This window comes from Chelmon rostratus, chromosome 10 (genome assembly GCF_017976325.1).
Source record: "Chelmon rostratus isolate fCheRos1 chromosome 10, fCheRos1.pri, whole genome shotgun sequence".
Lineage (NCBI taxonomy): Eukaryota > Metazoa > Chordata > Actinopteri > Chaetodontiformes > Chaetodontidae > Chelmon > Chelmon rostratus.
Window position 1 is genome coordinate 4679847 of NC_055667.1, and position 15139 is coordinate 4694985.

The 15139-nt window shown below is 42.1% G+C and overlaps 1 protein-coding gene across 1 annotated transcript; it reads right to left on the reverse strand.

Moving 5' to 3' along the window:
* Positions 1-2864: 2864 nt before the first annotated feature.
* impdh2 (IMP (inosine 5'-monophosphate) dehydrogenase 2) lies at positions 2865-14837 on the reverse strand. The gene is made up of 14 exons (XM_041945996.1): positions 14401-14837; positions 12768-12816; positions 12352-12453; positions 12163-12237; positions 11452-11658; positions 10611-10698; positions 10260-10459; positions 9779-9869; positions 9315-9410; positions 5922-6065; positions 4716-4860; positions 4156-4299; positions 3430-3513; positions 2865-3249 (listed from the first exon to the last, which is right to left on the reverse strand). The coding sequence occupies exons 1-14, from the start codon at positions 14496-14498 to the stop codon at positions 3228-3230; spliced, it is 1545 nt and encodes a 514-aa protein (XP_041801930.1). The 5' UTR covers positions 14499-14837; the 3' UTR covers positions 2865-3227.
* Positions 14838-15139: the final 302 nt, after the last annotated feature.

The following is a 15139-nucleotide window of genomic DNA, read 5'->3' on the forward strand; positions in this document are numbered from 1 at the left end:
TGTGTTTATTAAAGCTGTACTGATTACCTATCACCTCAATTAAAGGTTTTTATATATCATGAGATATTTAGATACTTTCAATATGTTGAAGACAGACAAGTGAGGTGAAATCATTAATTATGTTAACTGATCCCAGTGCTGTGTTAAGATGACTGAGATGTATGTATTTTAGGCAGTTTGAGCGCCTTCTTTTCTCGGTGCTGTTACATGTCAGCGCTTGCTAGCATCAAGATTTAAATCCAGTTACATTTGATAAAGAGTCAATTCACTCAAAAACAAAGGTTAGTTTAGATTTATTTTTAGACTTTAGTTTTTGGTCAGTTTTTGGATCTGCTGAGGTTTTAAAAGTAAAAAAAAAAACAAGTGACAAACTGGAAATACTTGATGCTACAAAACAAACTGCGTGTGCAGTAAATTGACTAACGAGGACTCGGGTGGTGTGATTTTTCAGAGCCGTGAACAAAGACGATAGACAAATAAAACCAGACCTGTGTGTGGCTGGATGCCACGAGAGGTAAGTGAGGATCGTTTATGTTTTACTTAATTATCTTATTTTATTTATTCATTTGTTATCTGGGTGAACCAGCACTGGTCATTTGCTTTCCTGACACAGATGTGTAGATGTGTTTGTGCTTTTTGGTTGCCCAGTTTTTTTGGGGGGAAATTCTATTAAGAAAATTGTATTTAGAAGATAAAACAGTTCTGAGGAAAAATCTTCAAAATCAGGTCCGAATAGTTTTAGTGTAGTTTTGATCCAGTTCGGCCTGTAGAGTTAAGCTTTTGAGGTTACTATATTTTGTACAACTTCCTTGAAAACAATTTTTTTTAACCTAAATTTGCTTTAGGCAATCTCATTTTTGAAAAATGTGTGTTTGTTAAGTTCTTTATTCCTCATATTGACAATCGGCAGTAGTAGTGTATATATATATATATAAATACTGCCTAATTACATTTACTGTATCTATATATAAATACTGAAATACTGTGATGGTTTAAAAGTAAAATAAATCAATTTTCACTGAAGTAAAATAATTACATAAATATATTGTGCTGTGCGTAGATATAAACAGGTATGTGTAAATGGGTTAACAATCGCTCTGCTTTTTGATATGTGACATAAAGAAACCACCCATTATCATTAGGATTAGTGTTAGGAGGCCAGTGCTAGTAGTTTTTCTTGCACAGTAATAGTTGCAGTAATAGTCGCAGTACTGACATGAATACTTGTCATTATCATAGTAGGGACAGCAGTGGTTCCTTCTTTAATTTGCTTACCTGCAGCACGTCTGAAGTCATCTAGTTGTTTAGGTATAAAATGAGCTAAATCTCGTTTAAAAGTCAGTTTTTTTTTAAAACATGTAGGTTACAGATAATTTCAGCTCATCTCAATAAAAGATTTTATTGACTAGTATCGGCCTGCTTAACATTGAAATATAGTTCTTGAATTGAAACAAGTCATGTGCAACGTAGACATTTAAAAAACATAAAGGCTTCACTGGTGTGAGTTATTATATTCCATGAATCACACGTAAAACCCTGAACTTTCTGCTGCGCTAATTGAGGCCTGCAAACGGACTCCTTTGTGCGCTAATTAGAAACATCTGCATGTGACATGGTGGATGACGTGAGACAGGTGTGACCAGTAGAGTGTGACTGGAGCCGTCCCATCAGCCTGTCTGGGTTTCAGCCTGGAAAGTCCGGTGGATTTGGCCGAGCACCCGATCCTCCCTGGAGACCTGCGGCGGGCAGAGGCAAGGTTAGGTGCTGTAGGTGGAGAGGAGGTGACGGAGGACACCAGGCCATCAGTCCCACGCTTTGTCCTTGAACGTCCTTCAGTAATTAACAGTGCAGCAGTCGTGCTGTGCTTCTGCTCCTCCGCAGTGAATACTGGAATAAACGCCACGTCGCACTGAGTCAGCGTGTGGATGTAGTGTTTAAATGATCAGAATGTAAACTGTTAACAACCAGTTGCAAATGAGGCATTTATTGACCAATTCTTAAGTTTTGTTTTCCAGGACACCTTCCTAATCTTTTCCTAAAAAGAAAACTGATGTGTAGTTAGTGATTACTAGTGCAACAAACAGCCTTTTAGTCAGCTGAACACGTAAAAGTATAAATGCAAAATTTGTCTCAAAAGATTTTCCCTGTAATTATTGCCAAACATTTAAGGGAAATTTTGGCAGTTTAATAAGAAAGCATTTCCTTGTAGTATTTGTAGTTTGACCCACTTCTGACTTCACTTTGTGTACGTTTGTCGGTCTGGTCTGAAGCCACTGCTGTAGTCAAGTCCACCATCGAGAACAACATATGTAAAATGATAATCTGATGATGTTTATGTCCAACCTACTAGCACATTAAATGGATGGTAGTCACGTCTCTTCGCTAACAGGAGTTTAAATGATGGGATTTTCTCGCTCTGCTTTCCGCCATCAGGTGAGCAGAAACTAGATCTCGTGGTTGTTGAGGTGACTGTTTCTCATTAGACGCCACAAGCTGCAGCACGTCTTTCCGGGGTATGCTTCTCCTCTGCAGGTAACACGAGAATCCAGCAAAATAAACTTGCATCGGTTGAGAAACTGTCTCTACATTATCAACTCTGGAAATTTTTTTGTCTCAAACTACAAGATAAGTATAAAACGTGTATATTATACTGTATATATGTGTGTGTGTGTATATATATATATATGCCTGTGAATATTCTCATTCATCCAGGTCATTGTAAGCTTTAGGGCATTCAATCTGGGGATAAAGTCTCTTATCTTGTTCACACAACTCTTCATCCACATCATTTTACGGCTGACGAAAACAAGACGAAAGCAGCTTGTGCAAAAACATAACCTTTATTATCAGACAAGTTTTTTTGCCTTAAAATGGACACACCAGACTTTTTTTTTTTTTAAATCACAACATGAAAGGCATTGGAGGGCTCAATCACACGTGCACTGATTGATAAACGCTTAGTTCCCCCCCTTCACACACAAACAGCTAGACTAAACACAATGCATAGATGACACTGGCAGGAAGACTGATGGATCCTTGGAAGAGTTTAGTGTGTGTGTGTGTGTGTGTGTGTGTGTGTGTGGGCTCGTCTTTTAATTTGATTGAGATGTTAGTTGTGTGTGCATTTGTGTCAGGTATGAATATAAAAGGGTCTGGCAACTAGTGTGTTTGCATAATGTGTCTGTTGGAAAGATTCTCCATCTGTAGGCTGATCGGCCGAATTCTTCTCAAAACAGACGTTTCTCATAACTGCAGGAGAAAGAAGAGTGTCAGTGAGGAACAGATAAAAAAAACACACACACAGCTATCCATGATGCTCCCTGAGGCTTCCTGTTAAGACAGACTGGTAGCTCTAAAGAGGAAGTTGAACTGAGGGCTCGTGTGTCTCGGGGCGAGACATGTGGATCCACAAGTTGCGAGTGTGTGTACCTGTGCAGGCTGTGGACTCCACCCTCCATTTGAGCCGACGTTGTTCTCTTTTCAAATTTCAGATCTCCAGAGTACATCATGGCTCTGCCGGGAGGAAAGAAACAATGTTATACACAACACCGGACATCAAGGGGACCAAATACAGTTTGACACAAGCACAGGGGAAAGAATATAGCGTGCGGCGGGCAAGTGCCAAGACTAAAGCCGAGTCCTGAATCCACACAAATGCCTCTTTCACACGGGACAAAACACCTGCTAACATCTGGCCTTTGTCTTCAGTGGGAAAGAGTCTTTGCAGAAATGACTCTGCAGTAGTCAGGGGTATTTATCAGCTCCAGCTCCAGTCGACAATGATGGAAACATGACACCCAGGTGGATGCGTTAATTTTCGACCCTTTTCCGTTGCAATGACGTCCCACGTTTAAGTTCCGGTATTTGGTGCATAAATATTGACTTTGTACGAGAGAATTTATAGCACAGCTGTTGTATTGAATTGCAAATGAGTTATTGCAGTTATTAGTCTGTGCTTTCATGAAGTTTACAATTAAATACTCTAATAGTTTTGAATCATAATTCACCACTTTTATTCTGAAGGCCTGATGGAAGTCATACGTCAAAATAATTGTACTATTGTGTGCACACATTTCCATGTTATTTTTTTCTTCTGTGACCCCTAATGGGCTCAATAATGCAGTTTTCTATCATTCTCTGTCTGTGTGTCTTTACCTGAGCTGTGTGAGGCTCTTGGATCCTATGTCCTGACAGGAGTGCTGAATGCCAGCCAGCAGGTACGGAACAAACTTGTGGATGGAGCCTTTGTCCTGCACCGCTCCAGAAACACCCTGAGCAACTTTAATCTTATCGCTCTCACTGAGGAGAAAGAGGAGTGAGACATATGATGCGGTTAGTGCCGTAGAAAGAGCCCACGCTGGGCTTGTACAATCTGCTTTAAATGTCCGTGACAGACGGGATACCTCATGTGTACTGCCACCATGTGGCTAAAGATCTGATGCATGATGAGGTCAATAAATTAAACCAGTTTGAAAGTTAACACGCTCATCAATCAAAATAAAGATGTCTTGTGGGCTCATCATTCTTCACCACAAAGCAGTTATGTCAAACATTCTTAAAACCACTGAAAATGAGGAAGACGTGATAAGAGTGAGACCCTCGCATTGTGGTGATTTGACCTGCAGATATACAGTCACCTGTAGGGCTCTGTTACCCAACTGTAAGCTGATCAGTTTGAACAGCACAGTCTCACAGCCCCGTTTTTGTTTCTGTACCTGAAGTATCTAGTCTGGGAGCCCAGATTTTTGTCCATGGCATCCAGGGAGCCCATGCCGCGGTACTTCTTCAGCCTGATGCCGTCAGAGAAGAAATACTCCCCAGGAGCTTCGCTGGTGGCAGCCAGCAGAGAGCCCATCATCACTGAACGCCAAGAGAGGGAGAAAAGGCGCTAAGTGGAAGTTAGAAAAGAAGACTGGAAACTAACTGTTATTATGCTACAAAAGGTTTTGCAGCCAAACCCGGAAATGAAAGTTTTAGTTTTAACCTCATCCATCATTTAAATATTTGAGTTTTAAGCTCCTGCACACTGACAGAGTTCCCACTCTATTGTAGAGATCATTTTCAGTAATGGCCTAACAGGTACGACAGACAGGGATCACGCCATACACAGTACACAAAATATACTTTCATAGCATTCCATCATTGTATTGTATCAGGGAAGGCCTTTGTGTTCTGTGCTTCATTTATGTGCAATAACATATCAGCAGCATTATTCATTCACAGCCAGAATGCTTTTTTCCTTATGAATTATATTAACCATTGCTGCCTGAACACCAATAACACAAACAGTAGCCTACAATTTCACCTACTGTAAAATGTAGCCTGAATTTAACATATCTAATTACAGCTCAGAGTTGAGTTTGGCTGGATTATTTACTGATCACTGACTCTTATCAGTTTATCACACCATACTAATCCCTTTACTTCTAATATTAGGTGGAGTCTTTAACAAGGATAATCACACCCAGTGCAAGCGACCTCTACAGAACGTAACGTTTCATGTCACGTTATGGTCACTTTTACCTTAAAGACGCAACATTGCATTTGAAGAGATGATGCTAGCCCATTCATTATCATTGGACTGTCTGAGCAACGGCGAGCACACATCTGAAACATTACTCCGAGTCGATTGACAAACCGAGCTAGCAGTCACATCAACTTCAGCAACTGAAACATGCTAACTAATTTCACATTATATGAATTGTTTAAAATGTTGTCTGTATTTAGGGAAACTCTGGTAGATAACCTAGTAATTCATTCTCAGCTAAAGGAAAATAGAAAGAAATGTTGAAATACTTTTCAAGGACATTTTACTTTTTCATTCATTTTCCATGCCTGGAAAAAACTGGTGACTGGTCTTCCAGGTTTTCCCGGACGCGTGGGAACCTCGCCCTGTATCTGACACACCCATCTATCCATACCTGTGGATGCTCCCAGTGCCAGGGCTTTGGCAATGTGTCCGACAGTCTGGATGCCGCCATCGGCGATGACTGGTACACCGAAACGCCTGGCGTACTCTGAAACCTTATAGACAGCTGTGGCCTGGGGTCTGCCGCACGCCAGCACTGAAGGCAGGAAGAAGAGAGACGGAGGATTGAATGATGTGAGAAAATGGGTAGAGTTATGGACGTAGGTCATCTTAACTGCAGGAGCCTAGCCTCATCATGACTGCTGAACTATTATACCAACCCCTCACCTTGCAGACAATAACTAACCAAACACAGCTCATCACACAAACCTTCACACATACGTGGTGGAAATTGGAATAAAATGCTGGGTTTTTCATCTTTACCAGCCAATTATTCTTTCACATAATTATTATATGTTTTCAGAAACAAGGCTCTGATACTTTCACTCCTCTTCTTCCTTAAAGTGTTAAAGTACAAATTTTAGCTTTGGTACCAGCAATCATTAGCTGGATGGAAATTTGATGACGTGACGTTAAAAACCCTCGAGACTGTATTTCAGAGAGTTCAGTTTTGATAGACATGCACGGTGAAAACTCCCAGTCATTCAGATTATGTTAAAAAAAACCTGAAACAGTGAATGAGCAGACAGGCTGGGAACGTGACTCTTTGTGTTGTCAAAGAAAAGTAAGAATTAGGAAGTTAAACTTGTCACATCAGCAGATAAATACCACACCGCACTAAGACTCCACACCCATCTCACATAATACACGCTGTCTCTATTCAGCCCAACACTGCTAATCAATTCATTTCAATTACATTTCTACGATTTCAACCAATACTGTTTCACACCATCAAGTACAAGCACGGACACTCAATTTTGCTGTGTGTCGCAAAGAGAAACATCCCAATTCCTTTTTTCACTATTAGAGTTGTTTTGCTTCCTCTGACCTCCGGGCTGCACGGTACTTACCAAACTGGTAATCCTAATTATCCTGCTACATACTGACGGCCTCGATCCAAGACAGTGCATGCCGTAAAGGGCTTGTGCAATTCATCAACATCTTTAAAGTCATAATAATAAATAAATCCTTAAGACTTCAGTTTTGGTTGATTTGGTGGCTTCATGGGTATCTGGTGGTGTCTGAAAGTGCAGTTTAATACTTAACTCTGGGGCAGCAAATACTCCTTGAGCAGCTACTTTGTCAGGAATCCAACAGAAGAGCAAAGAGATATCTGCTACAACGCAAGTTTGCTTGGTTATGCTCTAAGTAAGTGGAAGTAGGCAATTTGAATCCACGACAGGGATGGCGGCTCTGCCACTAACTATGAAAACTACTATATGGAGACGTGTCGAGGAATGTAATACATTGAGTGGGTATTAGTGGGAAAAAAATGTCAACCATAAATAAATAGCATCAAATGGGGTTGATTTCATGATAATTTCAAGGATTATAACTTGAATGTAGAACAAAAGCAGCTGAGGTCAATCTGATCGGGACTTCAAAATCATATTTTAGAAAAATCTGCAGCCCGATCATGTATGCTGTTCTGAACATGTGTCGTATCAGAAAACATATGAACAAGGCAAATTTTACAGACACAAACCACAACAAAACCGAAGGAACAGAAACACCTCATCCTTTCTCAGCCCCGATGCTGCTCAGGCTACACGTAACAGGCGAGCGTCCTCTCGCACAGCCATGCCACAAATCTAAACGTCGCTTTGGGTGCAAGAATCACAGATGGCAGCACATTCTACCATCAGCTTGATGCAGGCGTGCAACTGCATGTCTGTTTGCAGACTGAATATATGATGTCGACTCTTAGAAAGTCAGACACGGAAAGGAGAATATGGCACAAATTGCTGAACAAAAATGCATTTATCAAGGCCACCTCGTCCTTGATGATCATGATTAATTAGGATAATTCAAGTTGTGAAGCAAAGATGTCAGGTGAAATATGACCTGCCTGGTCCCAAACAACTCAGAATTATTACCACCTCTGCTAAACAGAGACACCCTGTGGCTGCCAACTACATTACTGAGCCACTCCTGTTTGCTGGTTCCAATGAGTTAGGAATGGATGTTAGAAATGAATGAGAGCTGTGGTTACAGCTGGGGTGGTGGAGCTTCTGTCAGAACAAAGTGAGTGGGTGGGGGCAAAAGCAACATTCACTCAGGATGACTGACAGATTAGTGAGGACACAGGAACAAGCAAACCCCAAAACCCCCAAGAGCTCTCAAAACAAACCAAAAACCTATTTCCACTATCTCTGCTACGTCTACCGATGCAAAGCTGTTAACCAATCAGTGCAGCAGGCTGTGAGGGGGGGGGGGCACACTAGTGATGGTGGAGCCAATAGGCGCCCAGCGCAGGCCAAAGGTGGCGGGGAAACTTACTGGAGTATCCCGTAACAGTGGTTGGGGTTTTGGGGCTGTGGAGCTTTATTGCTGGTGGTACACTGAGGGGAGCTGGACATGGACGCACACATACACAAACACACTCGCACGCACACAAACACACACACCAACACCAGAGTGGGAGGTAGGTGAGAGAGAATTTAAGAGGAAGAAAGCAAAGAGAAAGGAAAATAAAGAGGGGGGGGGGGGCAGGTAGGAAGACAACAAGATGAAGATGACAGACAAAAGTGAAGATAACCGTAAGCAAAAGAAAATGAACAACAATAAATATTGCTGATAATTCAAGATGAAGAGACAAGTCAGAGACCACAAACAAATATCTACTGAATACTCAACCATGCCAGACAAATCGCAGCTAAATGCACCCCAATGATAATTTAGACTTACAATCCAAAACCAGTTGTTTTCACACCAAAGCAAGTTTAAATTCAAATCAGCTTCATATTTCTTGGGCAGTGACTCACAACAACCCTAACTGCAACTACAGATGCCCACAACATCAGATCAGGCAATCATAGCACCTGACGTGACTTGGCAGAGCGAATTTTCAGACTACACACTGCCAGGATCAGACATGTCAACAGACACTGCACCTGAAGCACAGAGCACCTCCTAGATGTCAGACTATGCAAGACAAGGCAAAGTAATCCTTCCTTCCATCTGAGCCTTCTGATGAGTCTTACCACTAAGACACACTCCACAAAATAAAACAGAACATTGTTGAACCAAACGGTCGTTATCAAGCTGCTATTATGCAGTTTGGTCCCAACATTAGGATCAAAAAACTGGACATTTACTACCCCACCTTCTAGTGCCAAACCAGTCAAACTGTTCAACAAAATGACAAACTTAAGAGTTTCCTTTCACCCTTTGACTGGCACATTCAATAACCACACGAGAGGCTCCAGATTGGCTGCTGGCTGATGCCGTGTGGGTGGGAGCAAGGCGGTTGGTTGTTTGCCGAGTTTGCTGGTCAGTCGCTCACCTTCCTGTGTGATGCAGATGGAGCCGCTGCCCATCCCCACTCTCAGCCCGTCCACTCCTGCATCGATCAGGTTCTTAGCCTGAGCTGCAGTCACCACTGCAGCAGACAGGGGGAGACAGAGAGGCTGTTAGAGATGCTCACATTGAGGGAACATCGTCATTATCCGGCTTTAACTGTGTGATCAACAAGCAACTTTGAATCCATTTTCATTAGCCTTTAAGGCACAAAGGAAGCTCAGCCAATCGTTTGGCCGCTCAACAACCTTACTGGCTGAGAGACCTGACACAGCTGATTTCTTTGCAGTCACAGCTGAAGACAAACATAAGATCTGCCTGCTTCCTCTTTTTCCTGATGCTATGATTTTGATTAACCATTAACTGGTCAGTCTGACACGTGCACAATGTAAATATCTTGTTTGGTTAGTTTGCACATGTTGGTGCAAAGGTAAAGATAAGTGGGGTTACCGTTGCCTCCGATGACCTGTAGGTTTGGATACTTTTCTTTGATATATTTGATCATGTTGATCTGGAAGATTGAGTTGCCCTGAGATGAGTCCTGGAGGAGCAGAAGGAACACATGGCATTGTTATTTACAGAGCATCGTTACTGAATTTGTACACTTGTGCACACTCCAGATCAAACCAGAGGAACCTGCATGTCATTAAATTTGCTCTTTGCTCAATCAAAAAGAACATCTCTCATTTAACACGCTCAGTAGGAGCAAATTTAACTGTGTGCAGACTTGCTACTTGATGTTGACACTGTATCTAGCCTGCTATGCACCCAAGTACCACAGTGAATATGTATACCACTACCACCACACTAAGTAAACCCATTACAAATCTGTGAAAGAGCCCACATCCAGTCTGTTCTCCACTAGCAGTTCCAGTACTGATTGCTCAGGTGGTCTGGTCACCATGGTGAATATGAGTCTCAACCTCCTCACCAGTACAACGACATCCACGCCGCTCTGCGTCAGCAGGTCCAGTCTGTACTTGTCGTCATTGTGGGTGCCGATGGCGGCGCCACACAGCAGCTGTTTGCGGGAGTCTTTGGAGGCCAGAGGGAAGTCTCTGTTCTTCTTCAGATCTGTGCGGGCGATGATGGAGACCAGGGAGCCCTCTTCATTCACTATGGGTAGCTTACCTGCAGGAGGAGAGGAGAGAGGTCAAACACGTACAGACATTCACACCTGGATGTAGATTTGTCAGTTTTTTGTCATATTCTTAACTGAAATGGAAAAAACAAAACATGACAGTCATCAATAATTCTTATGAGAAAGTTAACATCCTCCCACCTTTCTTACTCCTCTGGAGAATTTCATTGGCTTCTTTCAGTGTCACTCCAGCAGGGGCGACCACCAGGTCCTCTCGCTTTGTCATCACCTGTCAAAACGGTAACACACACACACACACACACACAACATAACATAACATAACATAACATAACATAACATAACATGACATGACATGACATGACATGAACAGAAGTAGGGCTGCAATTAACAATTACTTTCACTGTCTTTTAATCTGCCCATTATCTTCTTGATTTAGCAAATTAATTATATATACCGGTATTTATTTCTCACAGCTCAATGTGATGTACTCATATAGCTTAAAGTTTATTATCATACATGACAGGAAAAGCATCAAAGAGAATGAGAAAGTTGTAGCTCTAGCTGGATTTAGCTGAATTTGAGCTTTGCTAATATCATTACCCAATATTTGCTATTTACATGTAGTCATATGATCATACATATACAGTGGCAGATATGGAAACATTATAGCATACATTTATTCATATGGTAACATTACTATTATTATTAATATTATTACTACTCGTTTTAACTTTAACATGTTGTATTTGTTATTTCTAGCTTTTTAAAGCTTTTCCTGAATAGCATAAACATACCATTATATTTATATACTTATATTTACCATCATCTTTGTTAATACAGTTTATTACACAGCAGTAAAATATTGCTTTATCAGTCTCAAACATCCAGTATGGAACAGGCTCTGACTTTAATTCTTAGCTGTTGAACTGTTTTCCATTCATCAATTCCAAAACCTACAGCATCCAGCTTTAACATCATAGTGTTTTTAGTCACTTCTGGCGTCTGTTTTGAGTCTACCCACCTCGCTCAGCGGCAGGTCGTGGTCCTCCTCCTTCAGGAAGTCGATGTCTCTGGAAGAGATGATGCCCACCAGCTTGCCACCCATTTTGCCGTTGTCTGTGATGGGGATTCCGCAGAAGCCGTGGCGAGCCTTGGCCTGGAAGACGTCTCGTACACACTTGTTGGGGCTCATCACCACGGGGTCTGTGATGAAGCCCTGCTCATAACGCTGGTGGAGGGAAGGAAGCAAGGAGGTGAGGAAAAATAAAGCGGGGCAGGAGACGGAGCAGGGGTGTAGAACATATAGGAATATACAAGGGAAGTAGGGGAGAGAGTACCGGCAGGGAGAAGTGTGTAAGGGTTGGATAAAGAATATGAGAGCGTTTCACTGCCTACACTCTACAGCACAGGAACAAGGGATGCAGGGAAATTACATGATTCTACCTCCTTCAAACTGACAGCAGCAGCAAATAAAAACAGAAAAAACAAGACAAAGAGAAGCTGATGTGAGATGAAAGAAAAGATAAACATTAAAAAAAGTGAAGAAAAAAAGAAAAAATATATATGAAATATGAAAACCTATGAAAGACTCACATAACACAGATTACATACAGGAAAAATGGATAAGAGGAAAAAATCTTAAAAAAAAGACAAGACCAAAGATATGGAGTTGAACAAAATGAAAGAAGGGATGAAGGAGTGTAAAGAGAAATTCAATAATCATCATCACTACCTTGACTTTGCGAACTTCATTGGCCTGGAACTCTGGAGTGCAGTTGTGGTGGATGAAGCCGATGCCACCCGTTAGCTGGGAGGAGGCAAAACATCAGTGTGTGTGTGAGTGAGCGACATGGTGTGTTAATACGACAGCAGGAACAAGAAAATTATCGAAGGAAACTGTGTTTTTATGTGTCACACTTACTGCCATAGCGATGGCCATGTTGGCCTCTGTGACTGTGTCCATGGGAGAGGAGACGAAGGGGGTTTTCATAGTGATCTGTTTGGTGAGTGCTGAGGTCAGGTCCTGGACAGAGGACATTTCAAGCATCAGGAGGACATTTCCAAGCAGCTTTCAGCAAAATTTACAGTCTTACTTTAAATTAAAAATACGAGGATCAACTATTAATTAAATTCCAGGAAGCTATAATTTACTGCTCTGCCTAATGGAGGCACTGTGAGCCTAATTCAGGGAATATTTGTGATGGGAGGCACATGTCTGATAATCCTCACTCTCGCCCCAGACATAATCCCAGACTCAGATTGGTTTAATACCACATCAGCGGCGTTAATCTGATTCTGAACCTGATCTGTAAATATTTGGCCGCCATCACGACTCACCACTTGGTCTGATGTGAAGTCGATGTAGCCTGGCAGAATCAGGAAGTCGCTGGAGGAGAAACAAGAACAGTTTTGAGTCCTTACCAAACGAGATCATTGTTCAAGTAAATATTGTCTAGTTCAGAAATAGAAGCTAGAAGGTCTTCAAGGAAAAGTGTGGCCTAAAAGTACTGAGCAGGACATAGGATGACTAACATTTCTTTCTCAGGAATCTTCAGACGGTGTCACATTACAGCACAGGAGTGTGTGTGTGTGTGTAAAATATTTTTTGCAGAGAACTTCTTAAATGCAAGGCATGTCGAACCATGTGCCATACGACTGGTGTGAGGCCCATGTGACAACGAAACCGAGAGCAGAAGAGCGTGTTCTAGCATGTGACATGAGTGACTTTAGGGATTTATCAGGTTTAAATAAGAAATATCTTTATTTACAAAGGCACTGAGTAACCTACTTTTCTCCATTTCATAACATTTTAATCGTTCAGCATAGACTTCGGATGTTGTTAAGACTAAGTATGCAAATTGTAAGCAATCATGTGGAAGGGCTGGTAGATAGACATGGGTTGCAAGTAATGATTATTTTTCCTGATTTATCAATGACCTGCTTAGTTGATAAGATGTCGGAAAATATTATCGCAGTCTTCCAGAACCCAAAGGTGAAGTCTTCAAACAGCTTGTTTTGTTCAAACAACAGGGCTAAACCCAAATCTATTCAATTTACAATGATATATAACAGATTTAAAAAAAAAAAGAGCCAACCCTCACATTTGAGAAGCCAAAGCCAAAACAGGTTTGGCATAATAGACAATATTAAGACATCACTTTGTAGAACTAGAAGAAATAGAAATATAATGGTCATGATGTACATATGAAGCTATAATCTGTACCAACATCACATGGCACTACTATCTGTGCTTTGTTGTATGGAGGACTAGTAAGCAGATGCTCTAAATATAGCCAAGGTGCACACAGTCCAGCAACAACACAGGACTGCGTAAGACCTAAATCTGGGACCTGTGTGTACACACAGTGTGTCCCCCCTGTCATTTCCAGGAGGCTCTAAATCAGACTACAGACGAGCTTTCACTCTTTAAGACATACACTTAATTTACCCACGACCCTTGTTTGCTGGCAATGCGTAATGTAAACGGGGAAAACAATCACCTGTGTGCAGGGAAAGTTCAGAGCACAAGCTGCGACCACCCAGTTGACATAAACACAAGGGGGGCTAATTGTACGAACTTTGCCCTTAATCACAGCAGAAAGTGGATTAGTATACAGCTTCTGCTTTCTTATATTATTAGGCTGCCACATCAGAGCACACAAGTTTACTTTTCACAGTTTCATACAATAAACTGTACATTTCAAATATACAGACAGCAGGCTGGGCTCCAGTAACTTCTAATGCAAGTGTGCGATTACTTTGTCACGAAGAGCATTATCCAACCCGTGAAACGACTTTGGCAACACCTGGCCGAGGTGTTAGCCACCTGACAAACGTCCTAGCTAACTGACAGCTAGCCAAACGCACGGGGCTAACGTTACACACAAAGCGACGTGATAAAAGTAAATGTCGGGGGAGTGTGCGGCCGTGCTCGGCCCGGAGCACAGCGGAATGACCGCGGTGTCTTTACTTGTATGTGAGCCCGTCTCCTCCGTTGAACAGCTGCTGTCCCGTCAGCCCGTCATCGGGGACGTAGCTGGTCTGACCGCTGATCAGGTAGTCCGCCATGACGACCAGTCGTTCAGTCTTAAATAATTTAAAAAAACAAAAAAACAAAAACAACACACGCTGCTAGGGCGACGTGCGAACACACAAACACACACAGGCCCGGGAACAGAGACCGAGAACTTTCTTCCTCCGCGTTGCGCGTCGCTCTCCTCTACGGCCACCGTCCTGCTCCGCGCGCCTCTCAGCGGCCGGGGAGATTCCGGTTGTCTGGCGGTCTGCTGGCGGTTAGAAACTGAACAGAAAAGGTCGGTATGACCGCTGCTCTATCTTTTCTCAGGCCTTTCTATCACTCGGAGCCGAGCTCTCATGTTCTTTCAACGGCACACTGCGACACGTGCATTTTACCCGACTGACAGTTTCCGACACCGACGTCACGTCCGGTCGACCCGCCCCCTCAGTTTTTGTTACTTTATTACATATCTAGCTACACAAAACATTTAAACACTTTTATAGTCTTTTGAAAAAATAAACTGAGTTGAACATTAAGAACACAACCTTCCTCCATCAGCTCATCAACAGGGGCTTACACGAACTCACATACAGTGTAATGGATTCTGCACTGCAACCTTTACATGACCTAATTTTAATTGTTTGCAGCCAAAACATATCATACTGTATGATGGGCTGTTATTTGATGGACT

Excerpts from the sequence above, each read along its gene's own strand:
- impdh2 (XM_041945996.1), bottom strand. The coding sequence starts at position 14,498 with ATGGCGGACTACCTGATCAGCGGTCAGACCAGCTACGTCCCCGATGAC. Across the intron at positions 12,238-12,351 it reads ACATGGCCATCGCTATGGCA|CTAACGGGTGGCATCGGCTT; the intron begins GTAAGTGTGACA and ends GCCTCCTCCCAG. Across the intron at positions 10,460-10,610 it reads TCTCCAGAGGAGTAAGAAAG|GTAAGCTACCCATAGTGAAT; the intron begins GTGGGAGGATGT and ends CTCCTCCTGCAG.